We start from the raw sequence: 24688 nt of genomic DNA, 5'->3' as shown, positions 1-24688 counted from the left end.
CCTGCTCCCCAAGTACCTCATTACAGGCGACAGGAAGAGCCCCTTGGAAAGTCGGGACCCCCCCTCCCCTCTCTTGAGGGCTCCAGCAGCTCTGACCCCAGCTGCTGGTGACCCTCCCCCCCACAGCCACCAGGGCCCTGGGCCGCCTCCTCCCCTGGGAGCCTGCGGAGATGGTGGCCCAGGTGGGGGGGCACTGTGGGTGACCTAGGAGCTGGCTCAACCCACAGGGGCCCCTGGAGCCCCTCACCTGCCCTGGGGAGAGGGTAGGCTTTAGCAGCGACTCCCATGTGGCCAAACTTCTCTGGGCCTCAGTTTCCTACCCCAGAATATGGGGAGAATCAGGGGCACTTCCCCAAGTTGGGGGGCACTGCAGTAGGTGCTCTGGAAATGATACACCCCACCTTCCACATGCAGGCAGCTTTTGCCATCACTTGCCTGTCCCCTCCCAGAAAGCCTTGGGGTCACCTCTCCTGAGCCCTGGGGTGCCCAGCTCAGAATCAGGGCCCCCAGGCAGACCCAAGAAGGGTGCTGGGGACCCGGGGTCAGGGAGAAATCCCTTTCCTCATGTGTACAGATGGGGCGTTGGGAGACTCCTCTCACAGGGAGACCCTTAAGCACATGCATCACTTCCAGACATATGTGGATCCCTGCACATAAGTCTGCAAACACAATACACGCAGTCCACAATACACGCAGACCCCTCCCAAGCCCACGTGACCCTTCAAACACACACAGGTCCCAAACACACACCGATCCCTCTGCCCACACAGATGCCCGATCATACAAAGACCTCTCAGACACACACAAAGCCCCCAACAAGTGCCAATCCCCCGAATACATGCATACCCCTGACCCACACAGAGTCCCCCAACATGGGCTGACCCCCCAAATGCACACAACTCCCAATACATAAGATAATGCCCAAATACACCATGCCCTCAAAAACATACAAGCCCCCTCAAACACATGTAGACTCCCCAAATCCATGCTAGTCACCCATTGCATGGGTTAAGACCTCTATACCCTACAGAGATACCACCCACCCTCTGACTGCCTGAGGCAGGGTGGGAGCACCTCCCAGGAGAGAGACATGGGTTACGGGGTGGGGGTTCTGAGGGTGGGGGGGTGAGGATCTCAGGGATCACATGTACGGACACGGCACAGGGATGACAGGCTACACTGGTGCAGGTGGCAAGGTGTTGTGGGATCTGCAGGGTATTCCTGGGGACTGTGAGGGTCTGAGGGTGGGTGTGTTACCCTCAGGTGACTCTGAATTCCAGAAACCCCTTTGTGGGTCCTTTTGTCCATCGGTCCTTCTGGCACTCATGGGGAAACTGAGGCCCAGTAGGGGACCCCCTGACCCACCTTCACAGACCCCTCCCCAGGCTGCCCCAAGGAGGGCCCAGCATAGCCACGTGCTGGGAGGCATGTGAACCTGGCTGGGGCTGTGGGCCCAGCAAGACCAGAATTCATATCCCAGCCCCACTGTACATGCATTGCCTGACGTGGTCCAAGCCTCAGTTTCCCCATCTGCACAATGGGCCCTGGGGGCTCCTTATGTACCCACCCACCTGTCCCTCCACTTTATTTATTTATTTTTTTGGCTGTGCCTGAGGCATGTGGAAGTTCCCTGGCTAGGGATTGAAACTGTGCCACAGGAGCGACCTGAGCCGCTGCAGTGACAGTGCTGGATTCTCCGCCTGCTGTACCACAAAGGCACTCTGTCCCTTCACTTTAGAAAAAAAGGCCTCATCTACCAGCCAATTCCCAACTCACTGTCTGCCCCTCTCTAGGTACCTGAAACACCAGCCCCATCCAGACCTGCCACTTTCCCATCACCAGGCCTTTGCCCTTTCCCTGGAACACCCTTCTCAGACTCATCCAGGTCTGAGAAGCTGCTCCACGTCCTTCAAGGCTGGGCAGAAATCTCTCTAGAAGCCAATTTCATCAGACCAGATTTCTCTTCCCCTATGGCACTTAATTCTACCAGATATGTTTAGTGCATCTTTGCCACTTTCTTTGATGATCATGTTGCTCCACTAAGATGTCTGCTCCATGAGAGCAGGGATGGAGCCGTCTCAAGGCCTGGCACATGGTAGGTCCACAGTCACCCTTCTTTTTTTTTTTTTTTTTTTTTTTTTGCTTTTTACAGCTGAACCTGCGGCATATGGAAGTTTCTGGGCTGAGAGTGGAATCAGAGCTGCAGCTGCCAGCCTACACCACAGCCACAGCAACACTGGATCCGAGCCCCATCTGCGATCTGCATGGCAGATCTACAGGTTGAGCTTGCGGCAACCCCTGATCCTTAACCCACTGAGCAAGGTGAGGCCAGGGATCAAACCCAAATCCTCACAGACACTATGTCAGGTTCTTAACCCACTGAGACACAACGGGAACTCCGCACAATCACCCTTCCTTGAATGAATGAGCAAACAACTGCTTAACAAATGGAAGAAACATCAGGTTCAGTTCTTTTTTAAACACCTCATGGCTCACAAAACAAATTTGAGGCCCCATCTGGCCCACAGGCTGCCAAGTTTGAGAACCCCCCACTCTAAACAGCCAACAGTGCAACAGCCCACTGGATGGCGCTCATGCTTCTCTCAGACTGAGGGGCTCACTCTCTGAAGGTTCCAGTGCCCACCTTGGAAGTAAACTGGGTCCTGAGGACATGCAGGACCTGGATGCCTTCACTGTCCCCTGCAGGTCCTGTCAGGAAGGCTAGTTTCTCCATCATGGTCACTGCAAATGGAGACTCACCACCCCATCCCATCTCCCGTGGGGCTTGGGACCCCTACCCCTGGGGCTGGGAGATATTCTACCTCCAGAACCCTACTCTGCAATCTCACAGAGGTCATAGCCCTGGGCTACCCGAGTCTCCCATGGTAGCTGCAGGAACGGCCTGAGGTTTCTCTCTCTTTGTTCTAGAGAAAGATCTCCCTGTAGGGCCCCAGAAATTCATCCCCAGAGGTCCAGGGCTCCCTGCCTGGGAAATTAGCACATCTGTCAGTGCTAGGCGGAAGGGACTCAGGTCATAGCCTGTCAGACCCAAGACGCAGCCAGTGGGGAACCCAAGATGGGGCCTTTGGGGGCATCCCTGGTCCCCACTTTCTTTTTCTCCCCCACTTTCTTCCTCCAGAAATGTCTGGGAGCTCACCAAGGTGCCAGGGATACAGGGCAGAGCACCTTGAGTGGACAGACCAGCCCTGCCTTCTCCATTGCCCAGTATGGTGGGGGAGACAATAGACCCATAACTGTGTCAGGGACAGAGGACTTTGACAATAAAATTCAATAAAAGGAGGTGGTGGGAGAGGTGGCAGCAGAGGGAGCTGCTTTGGCCAGAAGTGGTTTTCTGCAAAGGGGACCCCAAGGATGAGAGAACACCAGCCGTGAAGGGATGTGGGTGAGAGACTGCCCAGTGGAAGGAACAGCAGGTGCAAAGGCCCTGGGGTAGGAATGTGCTGGGTGCATAGCAGATACAGCAGAGGTGGATGCTATGTCTGGGTATGGGTGAGAGGGGCATCTGGAGGCAGAGGAGAGCAGGGAGGCTGCAAGGGGCCTTGGGATCAGGGTGAGAGAGTGGGCCATGGAGCAATGGGGAGCCATGGAGGGTGCATGAGCGGACGGGTGGTCTGTGGCACCATTCAGGATTTTCAGAACTGTGGCTACTGTGGAGAGAAGTCCTATGGGATCCTGAGGCTAGGACAGTGTCTAGTGGGAGATGGTGTGAGCTATGGTTGTGGAAACTGGACAGAGGCAGGCCCATGCCCACAACAGTGATTCATTATGACAACTTGCCTGGATTGTTCCTTCCAAGGACCCCACCTCAATTTCTGGTGAACCTGAACCTGAAGGAGATCAGGACAGGGAAGCCAATAGGCCTGAGGCCTGCTTGGCCCTCGGTGGAGGATAGGGTGAGGGTGGGCCTGGACGCAGCTCGCTGTAGACATGTCCACTTGGTCATAGTTTGAATGGCACCTCCTGTTAAGTGCCTACTGTCTGCCCAGGCCCATGCTTCCCCTCATTTACACACAGGACCAGCCTGACTCACAGAGAGCCCACTGAAGCGGAGATAGCTGCCTGGTTTTACACAGGAAGAAGCAGGCTTCTTCCCAGGGCCACACGGCGGGACCCCAGATCCTCACTCAAGTGTGGACTTATACCCCAGGGTTGTCTAGCTATGCCCCAAACTCACCGCTGCCTCAGTCGGGGAAGTGGGCTTGGGTGCCAACTGGGTCTGAGACACTCATTCCAGAGTTATCTCAGACACAACTGGGAGCAAGGGGCAGCCTGGCAAACCCCCAAGATGTAGGCCCAGAGATGCCTTTTAGGATGCTAAGAAATGGGACACATCCTCTGTGTATATTCTATGCAGATTCATGGGCCAGGGCTCGGGTGAACTCTCCACCCCCAAATGGGATCCCAGGGTATGATAAATAGTCTCGGAAAATTGACATCTGTCTCCAGGTGCATGTGTGCCTCAAATCTTCCGGAAGGTCAGACCCCCAACATGTCTATACTCATTGCATCTGAGTTAGGGTGACAAATTATTTTAATTCCCTTTCTCCTCTAATTTGCATTTTCCAGATGTCTGCCTGGTTGGGTAATGATTTAATGAAATCAATCATTAGTTGGAGATGGGAAGTAAGATCGGGCTCCAATTGCTCAGGTCACAGGGGCAGCCAGAGAGCTCAGAAAGGGGGAGCAATCTGTCTGAGGTCACACAGAGAGGGGAGAGAGGAAGCTGGGGCCCATCACTCCTGGCTTTTGTTCTCCTGGGGGCTAAGGGGCAGTCTTGAGCTCAACCTCTCTCTGAGGGGCCTAGGTGTGCCCACCTGGACTCAGTCTCCCCTCCTGGAAGGTAACCAGTTTCCAGCTGTTGCTCTCACCCCAAATGTCCCAAAATTCCATTCCCTAGAGGCCAAGATTCACTCCTTGACTCACGCAGGTGGTAGAAGGCAGGTATGGGGACAGGAGTGAGCAAGGCTGACTTCTTTCTAGGCCCTTTGGCCTTTTGAATCTAACCCCACACACTTGTTGTACCGAGACTAAATACTTTTTTTTTTTTTTGGTCTTTTCAGGGTGGCACCTGCAGCATATGGAAGTTCCCAGGCTAGGGGTCGAATCAGAGCTGCAGCTGCCGGCCTGTCCCAGAGCCACAGCAATGCCAGAACTGAGCCACCTCTGTGACCTACACCATAGCTCACTGAAAAGCTGGATCCTTAACCCACTGATCAAAGCCAGGGATCAAACCCATGTCCTCATGGATCCTAGTCAGGTTTGTTACCACTGAGCCAAAACGGGAACTCCCTAAATACTTTTTTGAATGCTGTTTCCTCCACCCCAAGAGTCTGAGAGTTCTCATCCCAGACACCAAATGCCCAGAGGTCTGATCTTCGGAAGCCCAGCCAGGCCAGGCATAAGGTCTCAGCTATTTCTGACTTCTTGGGTCTGCAGCTTGCAGATTGAGAATAGCCAGGGACCCCAGTTGGCAACATCTGCCACCCTTGACCCTGAGAGAGGCAGAGGGTGAGGACCATGACTGTGAAAGTAAAACAGCAACCAGCTTGTCATGTGCTGACAACTTCAGAGAGCTGTGACTATTTTTCCTATACCCAAGTCCCAGATGGAACACTGAGGCATGGGGAGGAGATGGTCCCAGCAGCTCTGGTCTTCTGCTCAGGGGTCTGCGCCCACTGTCCTGCCCCAGCCACAGAGGCATCTTATGGGCCCAGCTGAGGCCCCACGATTGCTGCATGAGGCGCAAAACCCATGGGGTGGGTGTCAGTCATGGAGGTCACAGGGACATAGGGATGTCATGCCACATACAGATCTGAGACCATGACACATGAGGGCACACCCACAGCAGGAAAGCATGGGGTTGTGGCTGTGCACACGGGCCTCCAAGATGCACAAAGAGGTATGCTCCAGGAAGGGGGTACGCTGGAGCTCAAAGACGCATACCAGGGGCTCACGGCACCACAACTTTAGACACACAATTCCCTAAGTGACATCAAAACCTTCATATGGCCCTTGGACAAAACCCCTCAGACAACACACACAGTCCTTCAGATATAACTCCTGGGCATGCAACCCCTGGAACACACACCATTTCAGAACACAACCTCTCAGAAACACAGCTCTCAGACTCACAAACCTTGAACATACCCCTCGGACTCACACCCTCGTACACATGCCCTTAGGACACACAACCCCTGGGACACACAGCCTCTCAAACTCACAATCCTACGACGACGCGCACCTCTTAGACACAACTCTCTGAGGCACAGCAGCACACTCAGACCTTCAAACTCAACCCAGCCCACAGATGCAACTCAAAGGACACGGGACTAGTCTCGGCCAGACGCGAAACGTACCTGCTCCACCTGGACACTCGCTCTGACGCTCGCGCACACACTGGGCGGCAGCAGTAGCAGCACAGAACTCCAAGCTCCCGGCGGCCACAGGTGCCTTCAGAGCAGGCGGCCCCGCCCCCCGGGAGCTGATTGGGCGGGGCATAAATTTACATAAAGGGCAGGCCCGTGGGCTGAGATGGGCGGGCACTTGGGCGTGGCCGGGCCCCCGGGAGCTCTGGGGCCGACGGCAACTCCGACGCGGGAAGACGCCGAGGTGGGGGTATGGTAGAATAAGGGAGGGGGGCCTGGGGGGACTGGATCAAACCTGCCAGGCTTCCCCCGCTGTCAGTGGGTGCCCTGACCTTACTGCTGACCCTGACCCTAATTCGGACTCTGTCTCTAACCCCTGCAGTCTTCTACCCTGGACTTACCCCAACCTGAGTGAAATATATCTCTGACCCCAGACTCTGAGGCCCCAGGGACCGAGAACTTCTAGAAGCCAACCCTGACCCTTGCTCTCACCCAAATGGAGGGACTTTAGAAAGGGGCTCTGGGGGCTCTCTGTAGCCTCGTCCAACTGTGCTTCCTGCAGCTGTGTCTGTGACCCACGTCCTTGTCAGGAGGGTAACAGACCCCTCGGCTGCTAGGCACCCTCTTCCACTTCAAAGGTCAGCTGGGGAAGGGGCTTCCAGGACTGGACCCCTGCCTAGATCTCTAAATCCACCCTCTCTCTGGGATCCCAACACCATCCAGAAGAGTTCCCCACCCAAGGGGGATCAGAGCAGGATTAGTGAGTGACTCAGGTGAAAAGAATTACAGGATGACGATGACTTTGGACTGGGCAATCCTGGAGAAGCCCCCAGTAAGGAGGCAGAGCTACCACACACTCTTCCATCCCTGTGGGGTCAGGCCTGGGCCAGAGGGGTCAGGGAAGGCTTCTCCCAAAGAGGGGGCATTTGTACTGGGCCTTGAAGCATAAGTAGGAGTTTATCCCTGGTAGAAGGGTTTTCCAAGAGGGAACAGGACTTGAAAATGTACAGAGAAAGGGTGAAGGGCATTCTTTGGTGTGGAAGATGAGGTCAGAGCGGTGAGTGAAAGTATAATGAGCTGAGCAAAGAGAGGCTCAGAGATGGGTTGGGGGGCAACGTCCCTTTGGGGCAGATGAAAGAGGAGAGCAGGTGGGCTGCAATGGTGGCCTGGTGTCCACCTGCTCGGAAGACAGCAGATGATTGGATCTCTGGATTCAAGGGGGAGCATATGGAGATACTGGTATTCCGGGGCGGAGGGGGGGAACCTGAGGAAGGGATCAGAAACCCTGAGAGGCTCGTGCCTCTCCCTACACCTCAGTTTCCCCATCTATGACATAGGCAGTTTTTTTTTTTAATTATTTATTATTATTTTTTTCCCACTGTAGATAGGCAGTTTTGACCTCTAGCCTAGGCACTGCTTTCTTTGGACACATAAACTAGGGTTCATATCATGTCATAAGAAGGTGGGATTGGAGTTCACTGGTTGGTGCAGTGGGGCAAGGATCCAGCATTGTTACTGCTGTGGCTCGGGTTGCAGCTACGATGCAGGTTTGATCCCTGGCCCTGGAACTTCCACACACTTCGGGTACAGCCTCCCACCCTCCCCCGCCCAAAAAAGAAGGTTGGATCGGGGCTCCTGTCTCCCCCGCCCCACCTTTGCAGCCCTTCAGTGCCCAGCACCACACATTCAGGTGTCCCAAGGACACACCTGCACCCAGGCCAGGTTGGGGGCTTCTGCCTGGGCTCCAAGGTATAGAACAAGGCTTGGGGAGTGTGGAGGTGGCTGGGGAGCCCTGGGCCCCTCGAGGGCCGCTCTGTTTACCTGAGACCGCCCGCTTGCCTCTGATGCAACAGGCAGGCTCTGGTTACATGAGGGCGGCAGCTGGAGCAGCGCTGGGAGCAGCCTGAGCTGAGCCAGCTGGGGCTGCCCACTATCAGCCACACCTCTTGCCCCCTCCCAGCACTGGGGCTCCTTCCCATGTACTTGCCCCTGCCATGTCATCTTCTTCCACCACTCATGTTCCCAAACCCCCTTCCCATTCTGGTCCATACCACCTTCTATCATGCACATCATTTCCTATAACAGCTCCTCCTTTTTGCCTTTACCCCTGTTCTTGACCTATGCCCTCCCCCATCACTGGCTGTGTTACCCCATGTGGACCCCCAGCCCCTACTGAGGCAATCAAGAGCCTTGTCCTCAGTCTTCTCATACACCCTTAGTTGCTGGAGTAAGAGGCTGGAGGATTGAAAAGGAGACTAGATCTAGGGAGACTAGGGGAGAAGAGAGTAGAAAAGGCCAGAGAGGGACATCTAGGAAGGGGGCCTGGAAGATGGGGAAGGTAGGAGCAGGTAGAGGCAGGGGTGGGAAGATGAGGAGGTAAAGAAGCTGTTCTCCAGAGTTCCCACTGTGATGCAGTGAGTTAAGGATCTGGCTTTTCTCTGTGGAGGTGATAGTTCAATCCCTGGCCTAGTGCAGTGGGTTAAGGATCTGGCACCACTGCAGCTGTGGCATAGGTCACAGCTGCAGCTTGGATTCAATCCCTGGCCTGGGAACTTCTCTATGACATGGGTGTGGCCAAAAAATAAAAAAAGAAAGAAACTGCTCCCCGCAAGCCTCCCTCTTCCGGATCTTCTCCCAGAATGTTAGCAGGCGAGGGCTTTGAAGGACCCACCATGGCAAAGAGAGTGTGATCCAGTGGGTAGAGGTTCAGAGTTCAAGAGCCCTAGGTTCCCATCCCAGTTCCACTTCCCACTTGCTGTGCAACCTCAGGCCAGTCACTTCACCCCTCTGAGCCTGTTTGCTCATGTGAAAAGGGACGACAATAGTATCCCTTCCTATGGGGGAGGGAGCATTTCAAGTTCCACCTCCAATACTCCCTCCTCCTCCAAAAGCCTTCCTTAGCCCCTCCCATTTGGTATTCTGACACCCCCATCCCTCTTTCCACCTCAGCTCTGGCCCAGGGATGTTTGTGTCTAGCTCCGTCTCCCAGAGCCTGGGATCTGCTTGGGGCTGGGCCATGTGGCTGGGCCATATATTTTGGCACCAAAGGAGTGTCTCCATGGGTTTCTTGAAGAACTGGAGTCCTGGAGAGGGTCTGAGTAGTGTAGGGGCATGGGGACCAATCTTGGGGCATCCAGAGGCCTTGCTGGGGGATGAGGCAGGGTTCAGAAGGGACTTCCCAGGAGCAGGACCCTTTGAGAATACAGAGAAGGCCTGAAACAAAAAACCAAGACTTGTGGAGTTCCCTCGTGGCTCAGTGGGTTAAGGATCTGGCCTTGTTACTGCTGTAGCCCTGCTTACAGCAGTGGCATGGGTTCGATCCCTGGCCTGGGAACTTCCACATGCCATGAATGTGGCAAAAAAAAAAGAAAAAAAAAAGTTAAAGGGATATTTTTATTAAAACAAAAACAAGATGTTCCCGTCGTGGCTCAGTAGTTAACAAACCCGACTAGTATCTATGAGGATGTAGATTTGATTCCCAGCCTCGTTCAGTGGGTCAAGGATCTGGCATTGCAGTGAGCTGTGGTGTAGGTAGCAGACGCGGCTTGGATACTGTTGCTATGGCTGTGGTGTAGGCTAGCAGCTGTAGCTCTGATTTGACCCCTAGCCTGGCAACTTCCATATGCCGCAGGTATGGCCCTAAAAGGAAAAAAAAAAAAAAAAGACTTGGGTCGGGGCTAAGAACAAAAAGCCAAAACTCAAATCTGAGTCCCGTTCTGACCACTGTGGACCAACCTGAGGCAAGTCATTACCTTCGCGGTCCTCCTTTTATTCCACCCACAGATTTGAAGGAAACTGGGAGGGAGGTCCCACACTTGACCAAGGGATCCCTTCCAGGCTACCCTCACCTCATTCAAGTAGTGCTAGTCTTCCTACTTGAATGTCCTATAGCACAGGGAGCTCCCAGCTGCCAACCTATTTCTGAGAGCAAGTCCTAGTGAGCCAGGTCTGGGAATGCCCACACTCTCCCATACTCCAGGGAGTGGGTAAGGCTGCCAGCATGTGGGGGCAGATGCAAGGTCTTCTGGGTAAACTGACATTGTGGAGCCTTAGTTCACTTTCTGAAAAATGGGAGCAAGGACTTAAGAGGTGAAACAAGGCAGAGGGTTACAATGCACCCTCCAGAATCAGCCAGAACAGCGGGCAACGACTGTCTGGAGGTAAAGTGCTGGGCCAAGGCTTTGCCTCTTGCGCCCCCTGACGGCCGGCAAGAGCGGGACGTTCACCGAACGCTTAGGGCAAGATGCAAATAAACCGCAAATTAACCAGCACCTCCAGGAGCCCCAGGACTTGGGGTGGTAAGGGATCTGACAACCTAGAGTCCTGAACATAGCCTTTTTCTTTCTTTCTTTCTTTTTTATGGCCGCACCTGTGGCATACGGAAGTTCCCAGGCCAGGGGTCAAATTGGAGCTGCAGCTGCCCACCTATACCACAGCCACAGCAACACCAGATCCCAGCCCCACCTGCGACTTACACTACAGCTTGTGGCAATGCCATATCCTTAACCCACTGAGTGAGGTCTGGGATCGAACCCCATCCTCATGGATACCACGAGGTTGTTAACCCGCTGAGCCACAACAGGAACTCTGAACATAGTCTTTGAGAGGACAATTGGTTGCTGGCTGAGGTCATGTTTAGCGGCTGTGAGTGACAGACAGAGAGACCTGGGAAGGTCTAGGGCACCCCATAAGTGCCTCTCACAGTGCCTGACCAGTCCAAGGCCACCCATGAGATATATGCAATTCCCTTACTTAGCTGCCTGTCTGTCCAGTGGGTCTGAGTCCTGGGGCCAGGGTTGGCTCACTAGGGCATCCCCTGGACAGGCAGAGCCTAGCTCAGAGAAGGTGGTTGTTTGCTGGACAGAAGGAGAGATGGATGAGAGGTACCTTCAGAGTGGACAAAGAGAGGGAGGTGCCTTCAAAGTGGACAACACATCAGTCAAGGTCTAAAATAGAGTGAACCTGAGGCTCTTCCCTCTCCCCAAACTGAGCTGGGAAGGCAGGGTGGTGGCACACAGGCCCACAGTATATGCTAGAAGAGGAAGAGGGATGACCCTGTTTCCTGATGGTGGGAGGCAGTTATTTCTCAACACCTCCTGTGTCCCTGAACCCTCTCCCAGGCCCTCAGGCTCCTCCACAGCCCTGACACCATCAGGAGCCTCTCTGTCTCCCCTAGGGTGTCCTTGGCCTTTGCCGCTGCTCCCTCCCAACCACTTCACACTGCTGGGGAATCCTCCCACAGGGACCCACCCTGGCTCTACCCTCAGCAACTCCATTCTGATCTTCCTGATACATTCTGCTGGGCAGTGTTGGCACAGAGTTGGCCTCAAGATGTACAAGCTGTGGGCCATGGAACTTGCAGGGATCAGCGTGGGCTCGTGTGTGTGTGTGTGTGTGTCTTTTTAGGGCCGCACCTGCGTGGGCTCGTGTGTGTGTGTGTGTGTGTGTGTGTGTGTGTGTCTTTTTAGGGCCGCACCTGCGTGGGCTTGTGTGTGTGTGTGTATCTTTTTAGGGCCGCACCTGTGTGGGCGTGTGTGTGTGTGTGTGTGTGTGTGTGTGTGTGTGTGTGTGTGTGGGCGTGTGTGTGTGTGTGTGTGTGTGTGTGTGTGTGTGTGTGTGTGTGTGTCTTTTTAGGGCCGCACCTGCGGCATATGGGGGTTCCCAGGCTAGGAGCTGAATCAGAGCTATAACTGCCGGCCTGCGCCACAGCCACAGCAATGCCAGATCTGAGCTGTGCTGGATGTCACCACAGCTCACAGCAGTGCCGGATCCTTAACCCACTGAGCAAGGCCAGGGATCAACCTGAGTCCTCATGGATACTTGTCGGGTTTGTTGACCACTGAGCCATGACAGGAACTCCAGCATGGGCTCTTCTGAAGTCAGCAGAAATACACTCAAAGCAATTTTGGCATATATAGTAACTTTAGGGAATCATGAAATTGAAGAATCAAGATTTTCTAGTGTCAGGTACAGCTGGATCCAGGGCCCCATGAAAAGTTCTCAGGTGTCCCCTTCCATCTGCCTAGCTCAACAACCCCAATAGAAGATGGTACATTTCACACTTTTCCAGCAAAATTCTCGGGGAAGACCTCTCACTAGACCACATGCCCATCTCAAATTAATCACTGTGACCTGGGAGATGGGGGGCTCTGATGAGCCAGTACAGGGTCCCATGTCCACCCCTGGACTTAGGGTGGCTTTTCCATATAGCCTGAGCCTGAGGTGGGCATTTCTGCTCAAAGCAGAACATTGTCAAGGCAGGCAGGAACACAAATGTCTGCCTCAGCCTGGAGAGAGGGTCCAGTCCAGCCTTTTTTGTCAGATGGAGAAAGGCAGGACCAGAGAGGGTTAGCACCAGTCCCCAAGCCACACAGCATATCAGAGGCAGGGCTGGGATCAAACTAGCCTGGGATCTACTCTTCCCTAGCTGTGTGACCTTGCACAAATCATGCCACCTCTTGGAGACTCTCTTTTCCCATCTGTATTGGGGTGACACCTGCCTTACAGGGCTGTAAGGATGAAAGATGACTCTTGTGACAGCTCCAGCACAAGCAGGTGCCTGATCAGGGCTGTAGTGGTGGCAGTTATTGGTTCAAGGAGCCACTGCTTTGGCCGTGTCCACGGCCAATGAGCGGGCAGGTAAGAATCCAGGGGCAGCAAAGCCTCGTCTCAGGACACCCATGGCTGGCCTGGAAGCCCCAGGCGGAAACAGGAGGAATGCGCTGGCCATACTTGCTTTGTCTTCGGTCCGTGCCAAGTTCCTCAAGGCTGTGTCCAAGGGCCCAGTTTGGACTGGCTGGGGGGCAAGAAGCAAGGGTCAAAGAGAGTTCTGAGACACCCCCAGGACTGCAAGGTAGCCCCTGATGAGGTGGCAGGATCCTGGGTGGAGCCAGGGGCAGAGGTGAAGTGCTGAGGGTTATAGGGTTTGGGTGTGAATTCTGTCATTTCCCATCATGGGTGGTGACCCCGCCTCACCTCTCTGAGCCTGTTTCCTCTTCTATAAAATGGGGCTATGTGCCCCTGGAGAGGCAGGGGAAGCCAAGATTTGACCCTGTGGAGGTCACCTACATCACCAAGGGTGAGCAGACTCAGGAAAAGTGGGAATGGAGGCTCTGAGAGAAGAGGGTTGGGGTGGCAATTCTCAGGTAGGGGAAGCAGAGCATGGTCTGTAGGGACAAAGGTGGGATGACGAGGAGCCAAAGAACATTCTATTCCAAGAGGATGCAATAGTGGAGGGACAGCAAATGACCTAGGATGTTCATGGTGGGCTGGGAGGCTCCAGGCTGGAACAGAGGGTGTAGAGAGAGCAGAAGTATGGCATCCTTGAGGCTCCAGGGTGGGAGGTACCGGGGCACAGGGAGGAGGATGGGACAGCTGGTGGGGTGTGGGTCTAGGGCTAGTGGGCAACACTGGGTGGGGAAATGGGGTGGGTTGCTGACCCCCATGGCAGCCCCTCTGGCTCCAGGCCCTCCCCAATATCCCTTAGGCAATTCCACAGCCTGAGGGATTCCTTACCACCTCTATACCCAGAGTTAAGCCTGGCACACAGCAGGTGCGAATAAGAACTTTCTGACTGCACACCCGTGAATTTTGCTGCCTCTTGGCTCTTGGTCTGCTGCTCTAGGGGCTATGGGGGCCCAGTCCCCACCCATGCCTCCCCTGACCCTCTGAAAAGACCCCCACAGCCTAGAGCACCATCTCAGCAAAAAAGTGGGGGGCTCCAAGAGCCACACAAGCTGGGGGCTCAGTCAGTTCTTTGGGCACCTCCATTGTGCCTGAGTCTGCCCTGCATGAGCACAAAATAACACGAATAGGCCTTTCTTGGTGCCACACCCTCCCAGTACTGAAGGCATCCCATCTGGGATTAGTCCTGACCACGTGACTGGCCTTGACCAATGGTATATCTGTAACTGTGAAACAAGGCAAGGCTGGATGAGCATGTGCATACTGGGCACCCAACCAGTGGAAGCTTGGGCTGGCCTGCTGGAGAGGCCACATGGAGGAGAACCAGATTCCTCACCATACCCCCAAGCAGACAATACTGGTCGAGGGCCAGATATGAGGCCACCTCTGACTATCCAGCCCCATTGAACTCCAACAAGGGGCATGACTAGGCCCCAGGTGAGCCCAGCAAAATTTCCCAGCTGCAGTCCCAAATTGCAGAACTGTAGCAGACAAACCACTGGTGCCACTAAGCCACTAAGTTTTGGGGATATATTGTCACGCAGCAGTAGCTGACTGCTACAACATACATCACTGTATACTGGAGGAGCGCCTTCTCTGCTGCCTAATGAACTACTATGACAGGAAGGAAAAGCAGAGACCAGGGTGGGGAGGGACTTGCTCAGGGTCACATGGCAGTCAGCAGCAACTGCTGCTGATTCAAGAATTTGATGGAAAACTGCAGTGCTGGGCTCTACCTAAGAGAATGTGTGGGTAGAGCAAGCAGCTGGCATGTAACAGGGTAGGGCTCCCCTCTCTGTCTTGGGGGTCAGGGTTCTTGGGATCAGGACAGGGCCTTATCCTTGTGGTCTGGATAAGGGGCAGGGAGATGGCAGAGAGAGCACAAGGGAGATGGGCTTGAGAGAGAGATTTTTTGTTTGGTGTTTTTGGGCCACGCCCATAGCACGTGGAAGTTCTCTGGGCCAGGGGTCAAACTGGAGCCACAGTAGTAACCACACTGGATCCTTAACTGCTAGGCCACCATGGAATTCCAAGGGAGATGGACTGACAGAAGCCCTGAGCAGCAGAGGGCAGGCACAAGGCCCCCTACCCTCCAGCCTCCCACTGATGAAACCATCCTACAAGCCGAGGAAGAAAACCCAAGTGGTTAGTCAGGCAGGTCCCTTCTTGGATGCTGAGAGTGTGTTAGTTCAGAGCAGAGAGGCTCACAGCCCCACTTGGCACTGACCTGGGTCAGAGGGGCTGAAGCACCTCCAAGTCTCTTCTGGGATCAGGCTGAGGAGGGTGGGGGTGGTTCCTCGGGGCTGGAACAAAACATGTGCAATGTCTTAAGAGGTCTGCTCAGCTAGGCTCGATTGCGTACTGGGGTAAAGCTCCACTCTCTCGAGACCCCTGGCCTGAGCCTCAGGGAATCCTCGGAAAAAATGGGACCAGCCACCCATTTCAGAGGTCGTGGCTGGATCTTACATAGAATTGGGAGCTTCAAGCAAAGAGAGGTGTTAGCAGGTGAGCAGCTACTATGCCAGCTGTTATTGGTGTCTTTCAGGGGCTTGTTGTGTTTTATAACAGCAGGGCTTTGAGGAGCACCTTGGGAACTGAGATGAAAGTAACAGCTGTTTTTTGAGGCCCTACTGCGTGCAGGGTGCTGTGAAAGGCTTGACGCAATGAACTCTAGTCCCAATGACTGTCACCCACCCAGGGTAGAGCAGCCACAGCCAGATGGGTTATTTAGTGTAAATGAACCCACGTGAACCTTTCCCACACTACCCAGAAGGCAGATTGCTGCAAATTCCTTCTTACACATTTATAAGGCTTTCTTTTTTTTTTTTGGCCGCATCCACGGCATATGGAAGTTCCTAGGCCAGGGATCAAGCCCATGCCATAGCAGCAACTAGAGCCATAGTGGATCCTTAACACTGGATCCTTAACTTGCTGCGCTACAAGAGAAGTCCAGGCTTTGTTGTTGTTGTTGTTTTGTCCTTTTAGGGTCACACCCGTGGCATATGGAGGTTCCCAGGCTAGGGGTCAAATTGGAGCCATAGCCGCTGCCCTACACCACAGCCAGAACAGGTCAGATCTAAGCTGTGCATACGACCTACACCACAGCTCATGGCAAAGCCGGATCCTTAACCAAGGATCAAACCTGGGTCCTTATGGATGCTAGTCAGATTCGTTTCTGCTGAGCCACGACAGGATCTCCAGGCTTTGTTTTTTTGACAGTTCTTGTGTCTCAGTTATCACAGACAGCAACACAGAGTTTTTGTTTCCTTTCTGAATATCTGGTGGAAGACAGGCATGCCAGAACCCCACACTACAGGAACCAGACCCCTCAAGGTCGACTGACAGCTTACAGCATGTGTGTGTGTGTATGTGTGTTCAAATGCACGTTTATTAAGTTATAATGAAAATAAAACCAGAGTTTCTTCTCCAAAAACCCTCTCCCCAGTATGTAAGAGCTCTAAGTACTTTTCATTTTTAGACCATCTGGTCATCGGCTCAAAGCCTCCGTCCATCCCACATGCCCTCCCTGCTGTTGCCCTCGAGGCCCCTACCCACCACCCTGACCCCGTCTCCCTCTCATGCACCCAGAGCAGCCACACCCACCTCAGATAGTCCTCCAACACACCCAGCTCCCCAGGCCCAGGGCCTCTGCTCTGCCACTGCTGCACCTGGAACACTGACCCCGGGTCATCTATGCATGTCATTTGAACCTCTGTTCACATCTCTGCCGCCTCCTGAGAGAGGCTCCCACAGCCCTCTTATTCCTCCACAAGTGTCTGGAATGTTCTTGTCTGTTCCATGTTTACCTGGTTGCTGTGCATCTCCCTGTGAGAAGACCATGAGCACACCTGTCTTGGTCACTGCTGCATCCCCCGCACCCAGCCCAGGGCCAGGCACACAGTAGAGCTCAGGACCCTGGGTGCTGAGTGACTGAACTCTTCTGTTACAGAGGCGAAAGGACGAGAGGAAGTCACCAGCCACCGTGAGATGAACAAAGGGAGTTGTCTAAGGAGCGAGAAGTGGCAGTTCCCGGCTGAGCAGCAAGTCCTTACAGCAAGGAGGCTGAGAGCAGCAGGGGTGGGCGGGCAGGCCTGGGAGCTACCTGTGGCCCTGGGCCGTGGCATTCATGTGGTCTCGGATGCTGATGGCCTGTTTGAGGAGACCCTCTACACTGCGGAAGTAGACGCTGCTGTCAACAAGGTTCTTCACAGCGCTGAAATGAGAGGACGGACCCAGTCAGCACCACGCTTTCTCCATCCCCCCAACCAGAGCTCAGCCTGCAGGGACCAGGAGCTCGGCAGGCATCTGGGGGATTCTGGTGTGGGCCTCCCTGAGGACTCAGTGCGGACCTCAAGTTTAGATTTCCCTATGCGACAGAGCACTGGCTGGCAAGAGGCCACTTGGACCACCTAATGCTTTAAGGGAGCTATAAGCATGCAGAGATGACCCCCCAAATATCTTGCTTTCCTCTTAACCTGTTCCTACCTCTGAAGGAAGCTTGTCAACTATGAAAAGCTCTATGGAGTTCCTACTGTGGCATAACACGATTGGCGGCATCTCTGCAGGGCCAGGTGGCAGGTTTGTTTCCTGGCCCGACACAGTGGGTTAAAGGATCTGGCATTGCCGCTGGGATCTGACCCCTGGCCTGGGAACTCCATACGCCGTGGGGCAGCCAAAAAGAAAAAGAAAAAGGAAAAATAAAAGAAAAGCTCTAGAGGTGATTTTAACCTAGTCACCATTAGAGGCCCTACTGCAAAGCTCTAGTGTTATGCCACATTGATAAATGACTAATGAAAGTGTCCCTTCCAACAGCACTACAGGAAAACATTCACCAAGCCACAACTTGCTAATGCCAGAAAGTTGCCTGTGCAGTGACCCCTGCGGTAAAAATAAAAGGGTCATTTTAAAGTCCTTCTAGTAAAGACAAAGAAATCACTCCCATTTATTATCAGTCAGGGACCTGCTTGAAAATGGCCATGAGATCAAAGGGGGATAGCAATTGAGGGCTGTCACCTGCTCTGTTAACTTGCTCATCTGACACCACCAAACACAGTCAACTTTCCTACTGTCTGATAAAAAGCTGTCTAAAATGTAAGCTCACTGTTGAATAGTTCACTCCAATCAATACACCATTTTAACACCTGTCAGTTTTATACCAACAATTAACACTGCAAAAGGCATTTCGAACATAAAGCATTTAAGGGCACTTTCATGTCCGTAAAGAAAACATGGTCTCTCAGCATTAGAGAAATTTACATATCACTAAAGAAAAGGGCTCAGAGCTCAGAGTACACCAGCCCCCTGCCTAGCCCAGGGCAGCCTAGTAGAACATTCAGAAACACGATGGACATGTTCTTTATCCAATGAGATGGCTGCTAAGCACTTGAAAGGTGCTTTGTGGGACTGAGGAGTGGAATCTTTCACTTGGTTTTATGTTAATTCATTAAATTTTACATGTGAGCAGCCACCTGGGGCCCGGGCTCCTGTACTACATAGCACAGCTAGAGGAACTGGGGAAAATACATACTTTGACCTGTTCTTCCTTGAACCTGGGCCTTTCTGATGAGCTCTTGGCTGTCCAGGAGCTGTTTGGCAGCTTCAAAAGAAACTATTTACTTTCCATTCTTCCTGGAGCTAAGAAGGCGGTCTGTGATCACTAACCTCAGGAAGATGCCATCTGTCTGGGTCATCCTCCCATCCGAGCAGAGGGGCCAAGGCTGCTGATGGCAGAAATTGACTCAGTGCCCCCAGTGGCTGGAATCTTCCTGTCCAGGAACCTTCGACCACACAACAGAAACAGGCAGGCAAACTCCACAGTGCCACAGACAAGAACAGCTGGGGAGTATCCAGCCTCCACCAAAACAAGCCACAGCCTGTGCGAGGAGCAAACAGCACTTCTAAGTAAAGTCGCCAAACTCCCAAAACAAATAGAACAAAGGCAGGACCCAAAAGAAGCACAAGAAGCAAGGCTGGCCAAACTTTCCAAAGAATGGAAAGATACACCAACTACTGCTTTTTACTCAGACATATCCTTCACTTGGGGTAAAAAAAAAATCAGAATATTTAGAGAAAGCTAAACAAACAGAAATAATAAATGGTATACCCACATTGACAGCAGCTTTATTCATAGTAGCTAAAACATGGAAGCAACCCAAATGTCCCTCAACAGATGAACAGATAAACAAAATGTGGTCCAGCTATACAATGGAATATTATTCAGCCCTAAAAGGAAGGGAATTCTCATACATGCTACAATATGGATAAACCTTGAAGACATTATGCCAACTGAAAAACAGTCACAAAAAGACATATATGGTATAATTCCACTTATGTGAAGTCCCTAGAATAGTCAGATTCTTAGAAAGTGGAAAGGTGGATGCCAGGAACTGGGGTTGGGTGTGGGAGGTGGGGTGGGGAATGGGGAGTTAGTGTTTAATGGAGACAGAGTTTCAGCTGTGCAAGATGAAAAGATTTCTGGAGATGAATGGTGGGGATGGCTGCACAGCATTCTGAATATATTTAATACTACTGAACTGCACAATTAAAAATGGTTCAGATACATAAATTCTATGCATCTGACCACAATACCACAATACAAAAAAATTGGAAAGAAATAAAAATGTACAAAATAAACAGTCAGGAGCTCCCATTGTGGCTCAGTGGTAACGAACCTGACTAGTATCCAAGAGGACGTGAGCTCGATCCCCAGCTTTGCTCAGTGGGTTAAGGATCTGGCATTGCTGTTGAGCTGTGGTGTAGGTCACAGATGCAGCTCAAATTCCTCATTGCTGTGGTTGTGGCACAGGCTGGCAGCTACAGCTCTAATTTGACTGCTAGCCTGGGGACGTCCATATGCTGCAGGTGTGGCCCTAAAAAGATAAAATAAATAGGTAAATAAATAAAGTCATGTTCACGTTTTGGTCCTTCCTGCAGCTGCCATTTCACCCCACTGGCCAGTTTGTAGTCCTGACTGCGTGGGAAACACTGGCCCCTTGAGCCACCCACCTCCAAGAATCCTTATCACCTCCTCCTATGACAGATGAGGAAAAGCTGAGTGCTGGGAAAAAGTCTGCCTGAGGCACACGGGAGTCAGTCAATACTGCCTCCATGTGGACTGGGTGGGTAGGTTTAGCAGGGCAGGGTTCACTGGGCGTAATAGGGTAATCCTGGCAGTGGGGAAGCTGTGACACTCACCTGCAGGCATATTCCACTGTGTAGATGGCTCCCTGGCTCTGCTCCTCCCACCGCTGCATGTCAGCCTATTGGGGATGGGAGGGCTGTTAGCAGGGGGGGCTGCTACCCCCCATCCTCTCAGCTCTCTGAGATGGAGCACCTGAACACCAGTCACCAAGGCTGCAGAGACCACCCCCTACAGCCCCTGATCTTTCCTCCCACAACTCCTGCCCCTTACCAGTCCGGGCTTTCTGTGAACACATGGCAGTGATGCCTCAGGGCCTTTGCACAGGCTGCTTCCTCTACTGGCACATCTTTCTCTTGGGTCCTCATATGGCTGCCTCCTTCTCACCATACAGGTCACAACTAATGCCAACCTTGCTGTCCCCTTCCTCCAAATCTGACCCAGATCTGACCACCTAGCTCTAACCTGGGTCAGAAATCACGTGCCTCCTTGCTGATGTCCCAGTCTTGACTCCTTCACCCACAGCCCCTGCTCCACTCAGCAGGTCCTAGCTGATGAGGTGCAGACCCTGGGAGAGGTTGGTGGCGGGGCTCACCTTATGCTGGGCCAGTTCAGGCAGAGAGCGGCGCACATGCTCCTGCAGCCGGTACAGGGCCACGGACGGCTCATTGGCCAGGACGTAGACACTCTCAGTGAACTTATCTGTGACTGGGTCCAGGATCAACAGTTGGCAAAGTGGGGTAGGGTGGGGTGGGGTGGGATAGACAGGGGGTCAAGGAAACAAAGCATCAGACCCCTGATTGTTCAACCTGTGAGTCCAGCCAAAGAGGAGTGTCTGGGAGATCCCGTCGTGGCTCAGTGGTTAACGAATCCAACTAGGAACCATGAGGTTGTGGGTTTGATCCCTGGCCTTGCTCAGTGGGTTAAGGATCCCACCTTGCTGTGACTGTAGTGTAGGCTGGCAACTGTAGCTCTGATTGGAACCCTAGCCTGGGAACCTCCATATGCTGCGGGTACGGCCCTAGAAAAGGCAAAAAGACAACAACAAAAAAAAAAAAGAAAAAAGAAAGAAAGAAAAAGAAAGAAAAGAAAAAAAAAGAGGAGTGTCCGTTGTTCCTCCCAGAAGCTGGATCATCTGTGACGGGCTGCAAGAAATGGTCACAGCAGGGCCAAATAACTCCATCTGGGAGTCACAGAAGGGCCTCAATCTCGATGACATTAATGTGCCTAGTAAACTCATGATCTTTCCCTTCCCAAACACACTTGTAGCGGACACTGCTGCCACCTGCTCAGATCCACTCACACTCCTTTTACCCCAGTGACAAAATCCAAGATCCTTCTTTGAAGGATGCCCAATGGCTACTGGAAAAAAGCGCCTGGAAGTTTACACCTGTGGATGGTTCTCAGCCATGACTGACCACCAAAGAGTTTGAAAGCCCATGTCCCATGCTGTGTGATGGAACAATTCAAAGACATGACTTATCCCCATAAGCTCCCCTTCAGGAACATGCCGAAGCCCTCTGTGGGATTTTACCTGAGGTTGCTCCTTACTCAGCCTCCTCCCATCCCTGTCCTATTTCCCCCTCTCCTCTGTGAGGTTTTCTCTCTCTCTTTTTCTTTTTAGGGCTGTATATGGAAATTTCCAGGCTAGGGGTCAAATTGGAGCTGCAGCTGCCAGCCTGAACCACAGCCATGGGAACACCAGATCTGAGCCGTATCTATGACCTATGCCACAGCTCATGGCAACACCAGATCCTTAACCCACTGAACGAGGCCAGGAATCGAACCCAAATCCTCATGGATACTAGCAGGGTTCTTAACCCACTGAACCACAACGGGAACTCCTGTGAGTTTCTCTTGATAATTATACAAAAATCCTCATTCCAAGGGCTACTTCAATAAACAGCAGTCAGCAGGTTGCCCCATCCTTTCCTATTGCATTAAACTGCAGATCCTGCTGGTTCTGTTACAAAACAAAGTACCAAACTCACCCATTCTTATCAATGCACTGCCCCCCAGTGGTCCAGGCACAACCACCTCTCCTCTAGATGCCCAAACTCAGCTCCTGCCTGGTCTCCCCGCTTCCCTCCTGCCAATAATCCAACCCTCACAAAACAAATGGAATGAGCTCCTAATGAACATATTAGGTATGTCCTTCCCTGTTAGAAACACTCCGATGACTGGAGTTCCCGTCGTGGTGCAGTGGTTAACGAATCCAACTAGGAACCATGAGGTTGTGGGTTTGATCCCTGGCCTCGTTCAGTGGGTTAAGGATCCAGTGTTGCCCAGAGCTGTGGTGTAGGCTGCAGATGCGTCTCGGATCTGGTGTTGCTGTGGCTCTGGCATAGGCCAGCAGCTACTGCTCCTATTAGACCCCTAGCCTGGGAACCTCCATATGCTGCAGATGGGGCCCTCAAAAGACAAAAAGACAAAAAAAAAAAAAAAGGAAAAGAAACACTTTGATGACTCCCACAAGCCAGAAAAATAAATCTGCCTTCTTTAACATGGCCCAGAAGGCCCTGTATGTACTGCTTCCTGTTGCCCTGCCCTGCCCTCTGGCCCTTGGCCCTAGGCACAGGGGCCTCTTGGCTGGTCCTCGGCACTCTCAGCACTGTCCAAAAGAACTTTCCGAGATGATGGAAAGATTATACAGTCTATACTGCCCAAGGTGGTAGCCACTAGTCTCATAAATCTACTGAGCACTTGAAATGTGACTGATGTGACTCAGAAACCAAACGTTTAATTTTAGGAGCTCCCGCTGTGGTACAATGGGATAAGCAACATATTGGGAGCCCTGGGACATGGGTTCCATCCCCGGCACGGCACAGTGGGTTAAGGATCTCATGTTGCCACACCTGCAGCTTAGTTTGTGGTTTAGCTCAGATATGACCCCTGGCCTGGGAGCTCCATATGCTTCAGGGTGGCAAAAAAACAAAAACAAACAAAAAAAAACCTTTATATTTTACCTAATTTTAATTAATTTAAATACACATAAATACCCAGTCACTCCTGTATTGCAGCACAGATCTGAACACTGCCACCTCAGCATTTTGTACCTGTTGTTCCTGCCACTGCCACTGCCCCAACTCCCACACATACCCCTCATTTCTCCTCAACCCTCATGTCTCAGCTCAAATGTCACTTTCTGGCCAAAGCCTTCCCTGGTCACCAAGCTTAATCAGATATCCCTTCAATCTCCTCTCAACCTCTGTTTATTTCCCTTGTACTTAAAATTCTCGTTCTTTATTAGGTTACATCCATACCTAAAACTTGATTTGTGAGGGCAGGAGTTTCTCTGAGCCTCGGTTTCCTCACCTGTAAAAATGGAATGATAACAGTTCCTACCTCAAGGTTTGCTACACAGATGGATATCATGCTATTACTCAGGCAGTGCAGCTGCTGAAGGAGAGAAACCATGTGTGTCTGGGAGTCGAGGGAGGTTGTGCATGGGTCTGTCCAGTTTGTGGTGGTCCAGTTTGCTGCTGTGCCCTGACTGGGGCAGAGCCCAGACTGCCACCTCCAAACTGTGTGTCCTCTTAGGCCTCATTTTGAAAATTAGCACAGTAGAAAAAGCTTACACCTCACAGTGCTGTTATGAAGGATGTGGAATGAAATGTATTTGTGACTTCTAAACAATTAATTTAATAAGTAATAATGTACATGATAAAGTAACATAGATACTAATACGTTAAAAATAGCTTGTAGCATTTTGTAATTTCTATGTGACTTACAAATAGTTTATAAGTCAATGTAAACATAAACGAATGTGTAAGTACAAAGGAAACAATATACGCAGCAAATTCCACGCCCCAAACGTTCTTGCAATGCTTTACAAATAATCAGGTTACTTAATTCTCACAACAATTTTATGGGAGGAAGGAGGAGGACTATTATACTCCCCATTCCACAGATGAGAAAATCGAGGCACAGACTTCCCAAAGGTTTTCAAAACTACTCAGCGGCCGAGCCGGGATTCCGTGGCAGTTTAATCACTGACCCCAAACTCTCCTTCCATGCCTTGGCCCCCTCCTGTCCCCAGTCAGGTCGCCCTTTCGCGAGTTCCTAACCCTTCCACCCCGCCTGGGCCCCCGCACCACCTTTCTTCCCCTTGAGCTGCATCTCGGGTTCCTCCATAGCGGCCTCGGCCCTATTCGGAGGGCCGGAACCGGAAGTTTGGAGGTGGGGATAACTGCCTAAACCTTCCCTACGAAACAGGGCGCCTCACATCAGTTCCAGTACTAATTGGCCTACTCTGTCCAACCTTTCCTCTGCCCTGACAGGAAAGGGGCCCTGAGTGAGGGACTCGAGAAAAAGGGAGGTGGGTGATCAGAGGGCGGAGATTCCCTGAACTTCCAGGAGGGACACCCCGTCGGAGGGAGGGGCGAGTGCTCCCTCGCTCACGGAACTCTTTTCCCGAGGCAGACAAACTGGGGGAACACTCTACACGTTGCCCAGTTCGGGTCATATAAACTCCCTTCTT

At 52.4% G+C, this 24688-nt stretch overlaps 2 protein-coding genes across 8 annotated transcripts in view; both read right to left on the bottom strand.

Moving 5' to 3' along the window:
* The window catches only part of MEF2B (myocyte enhancer factor 2B), a 26454-nt gene extending 13509 nt beyond the window's left edge, over positions 1–12945 (bottom strand). Inside the window, exon 1 of one of the 5 annotated variants that reach the window (XM_047776452.1) lies at positions 12887–12945. Coding sequence is in view for 2 of the 5 variants with exons in the window: in XM_047776450.1 (XP_047632406.1) it covers positions 6378–6519 (142 nt within the window). In the remaining 3 variants the exon portion in view is untranslated. Of the gene's footprint in view, positions 1–6377; positions 6521–12886 lie in introns of those variants that run through there. The other 4 variants (XM_047776450.1, XM_047776451.1, XM_047776449.1 and 1 more) reach the window with 4 other exon arrangements.
* On the bottom strand, positions 12290–24688 carry BORCS8 (BLOC-1 related complex subunit 8). Of its 3 annotated transcripts, none has more exons than XM_047776463.1 (6): positions 24306–24688; positions 20804–20916; positions 20265–20329; positions 17173–17283; positions 15298–15373; positions 12290–13182 (listed from the first exon to the last, which is right to left on the bottom strand). In XM_047776463.1, the coding sequence occupies exons 1-5, from the start codon at positions 24340–24342 to the stop codon at positions 15340–15342; spliced, it is 360 nt and encodes a 119-aa protein (XP_047632419.1). In that variant the 5' UTR covers positions 24343–24688; the 3' UTR covers positions 12290–13182; positions 15298–15339. The 3 variants fall into 3 exon arrangements, with proteins under 3 accessions (XP_047632419.1, XP_047632420.1, XP_047632417.1); XM_047776464.1 differs by having other exon boundaries at positions 12290–13178; XM_047776461.1 differs by lacking the exons at positions 12290–13182; positions 15298–15373 and adding an exon at positions 18732–18943 and having other exon boundaries at positions 17222–17283.

This window comes from Phacochoerus africanus, chromosome 4, assembly GCF_016906955.1.
Source record: "Phacochoerus africanus isolate WHEZ1 chromosome 4, ROS_Pafr_v1, whole genome shotgun sequence".
Classification (NCBI taxonomy): domain Eukaryota; kingdom Metazoa; phylum Chordata; class Mammalia; order Artiodactyla; family Suidae; genus Phacochoerus; species Phacochoerus africanus.
The sequence above is the reverse complement of the archived record's forward strand: the minus strand, read 5'-3'. Positions and strand labels throughout refer to the sequence as shown.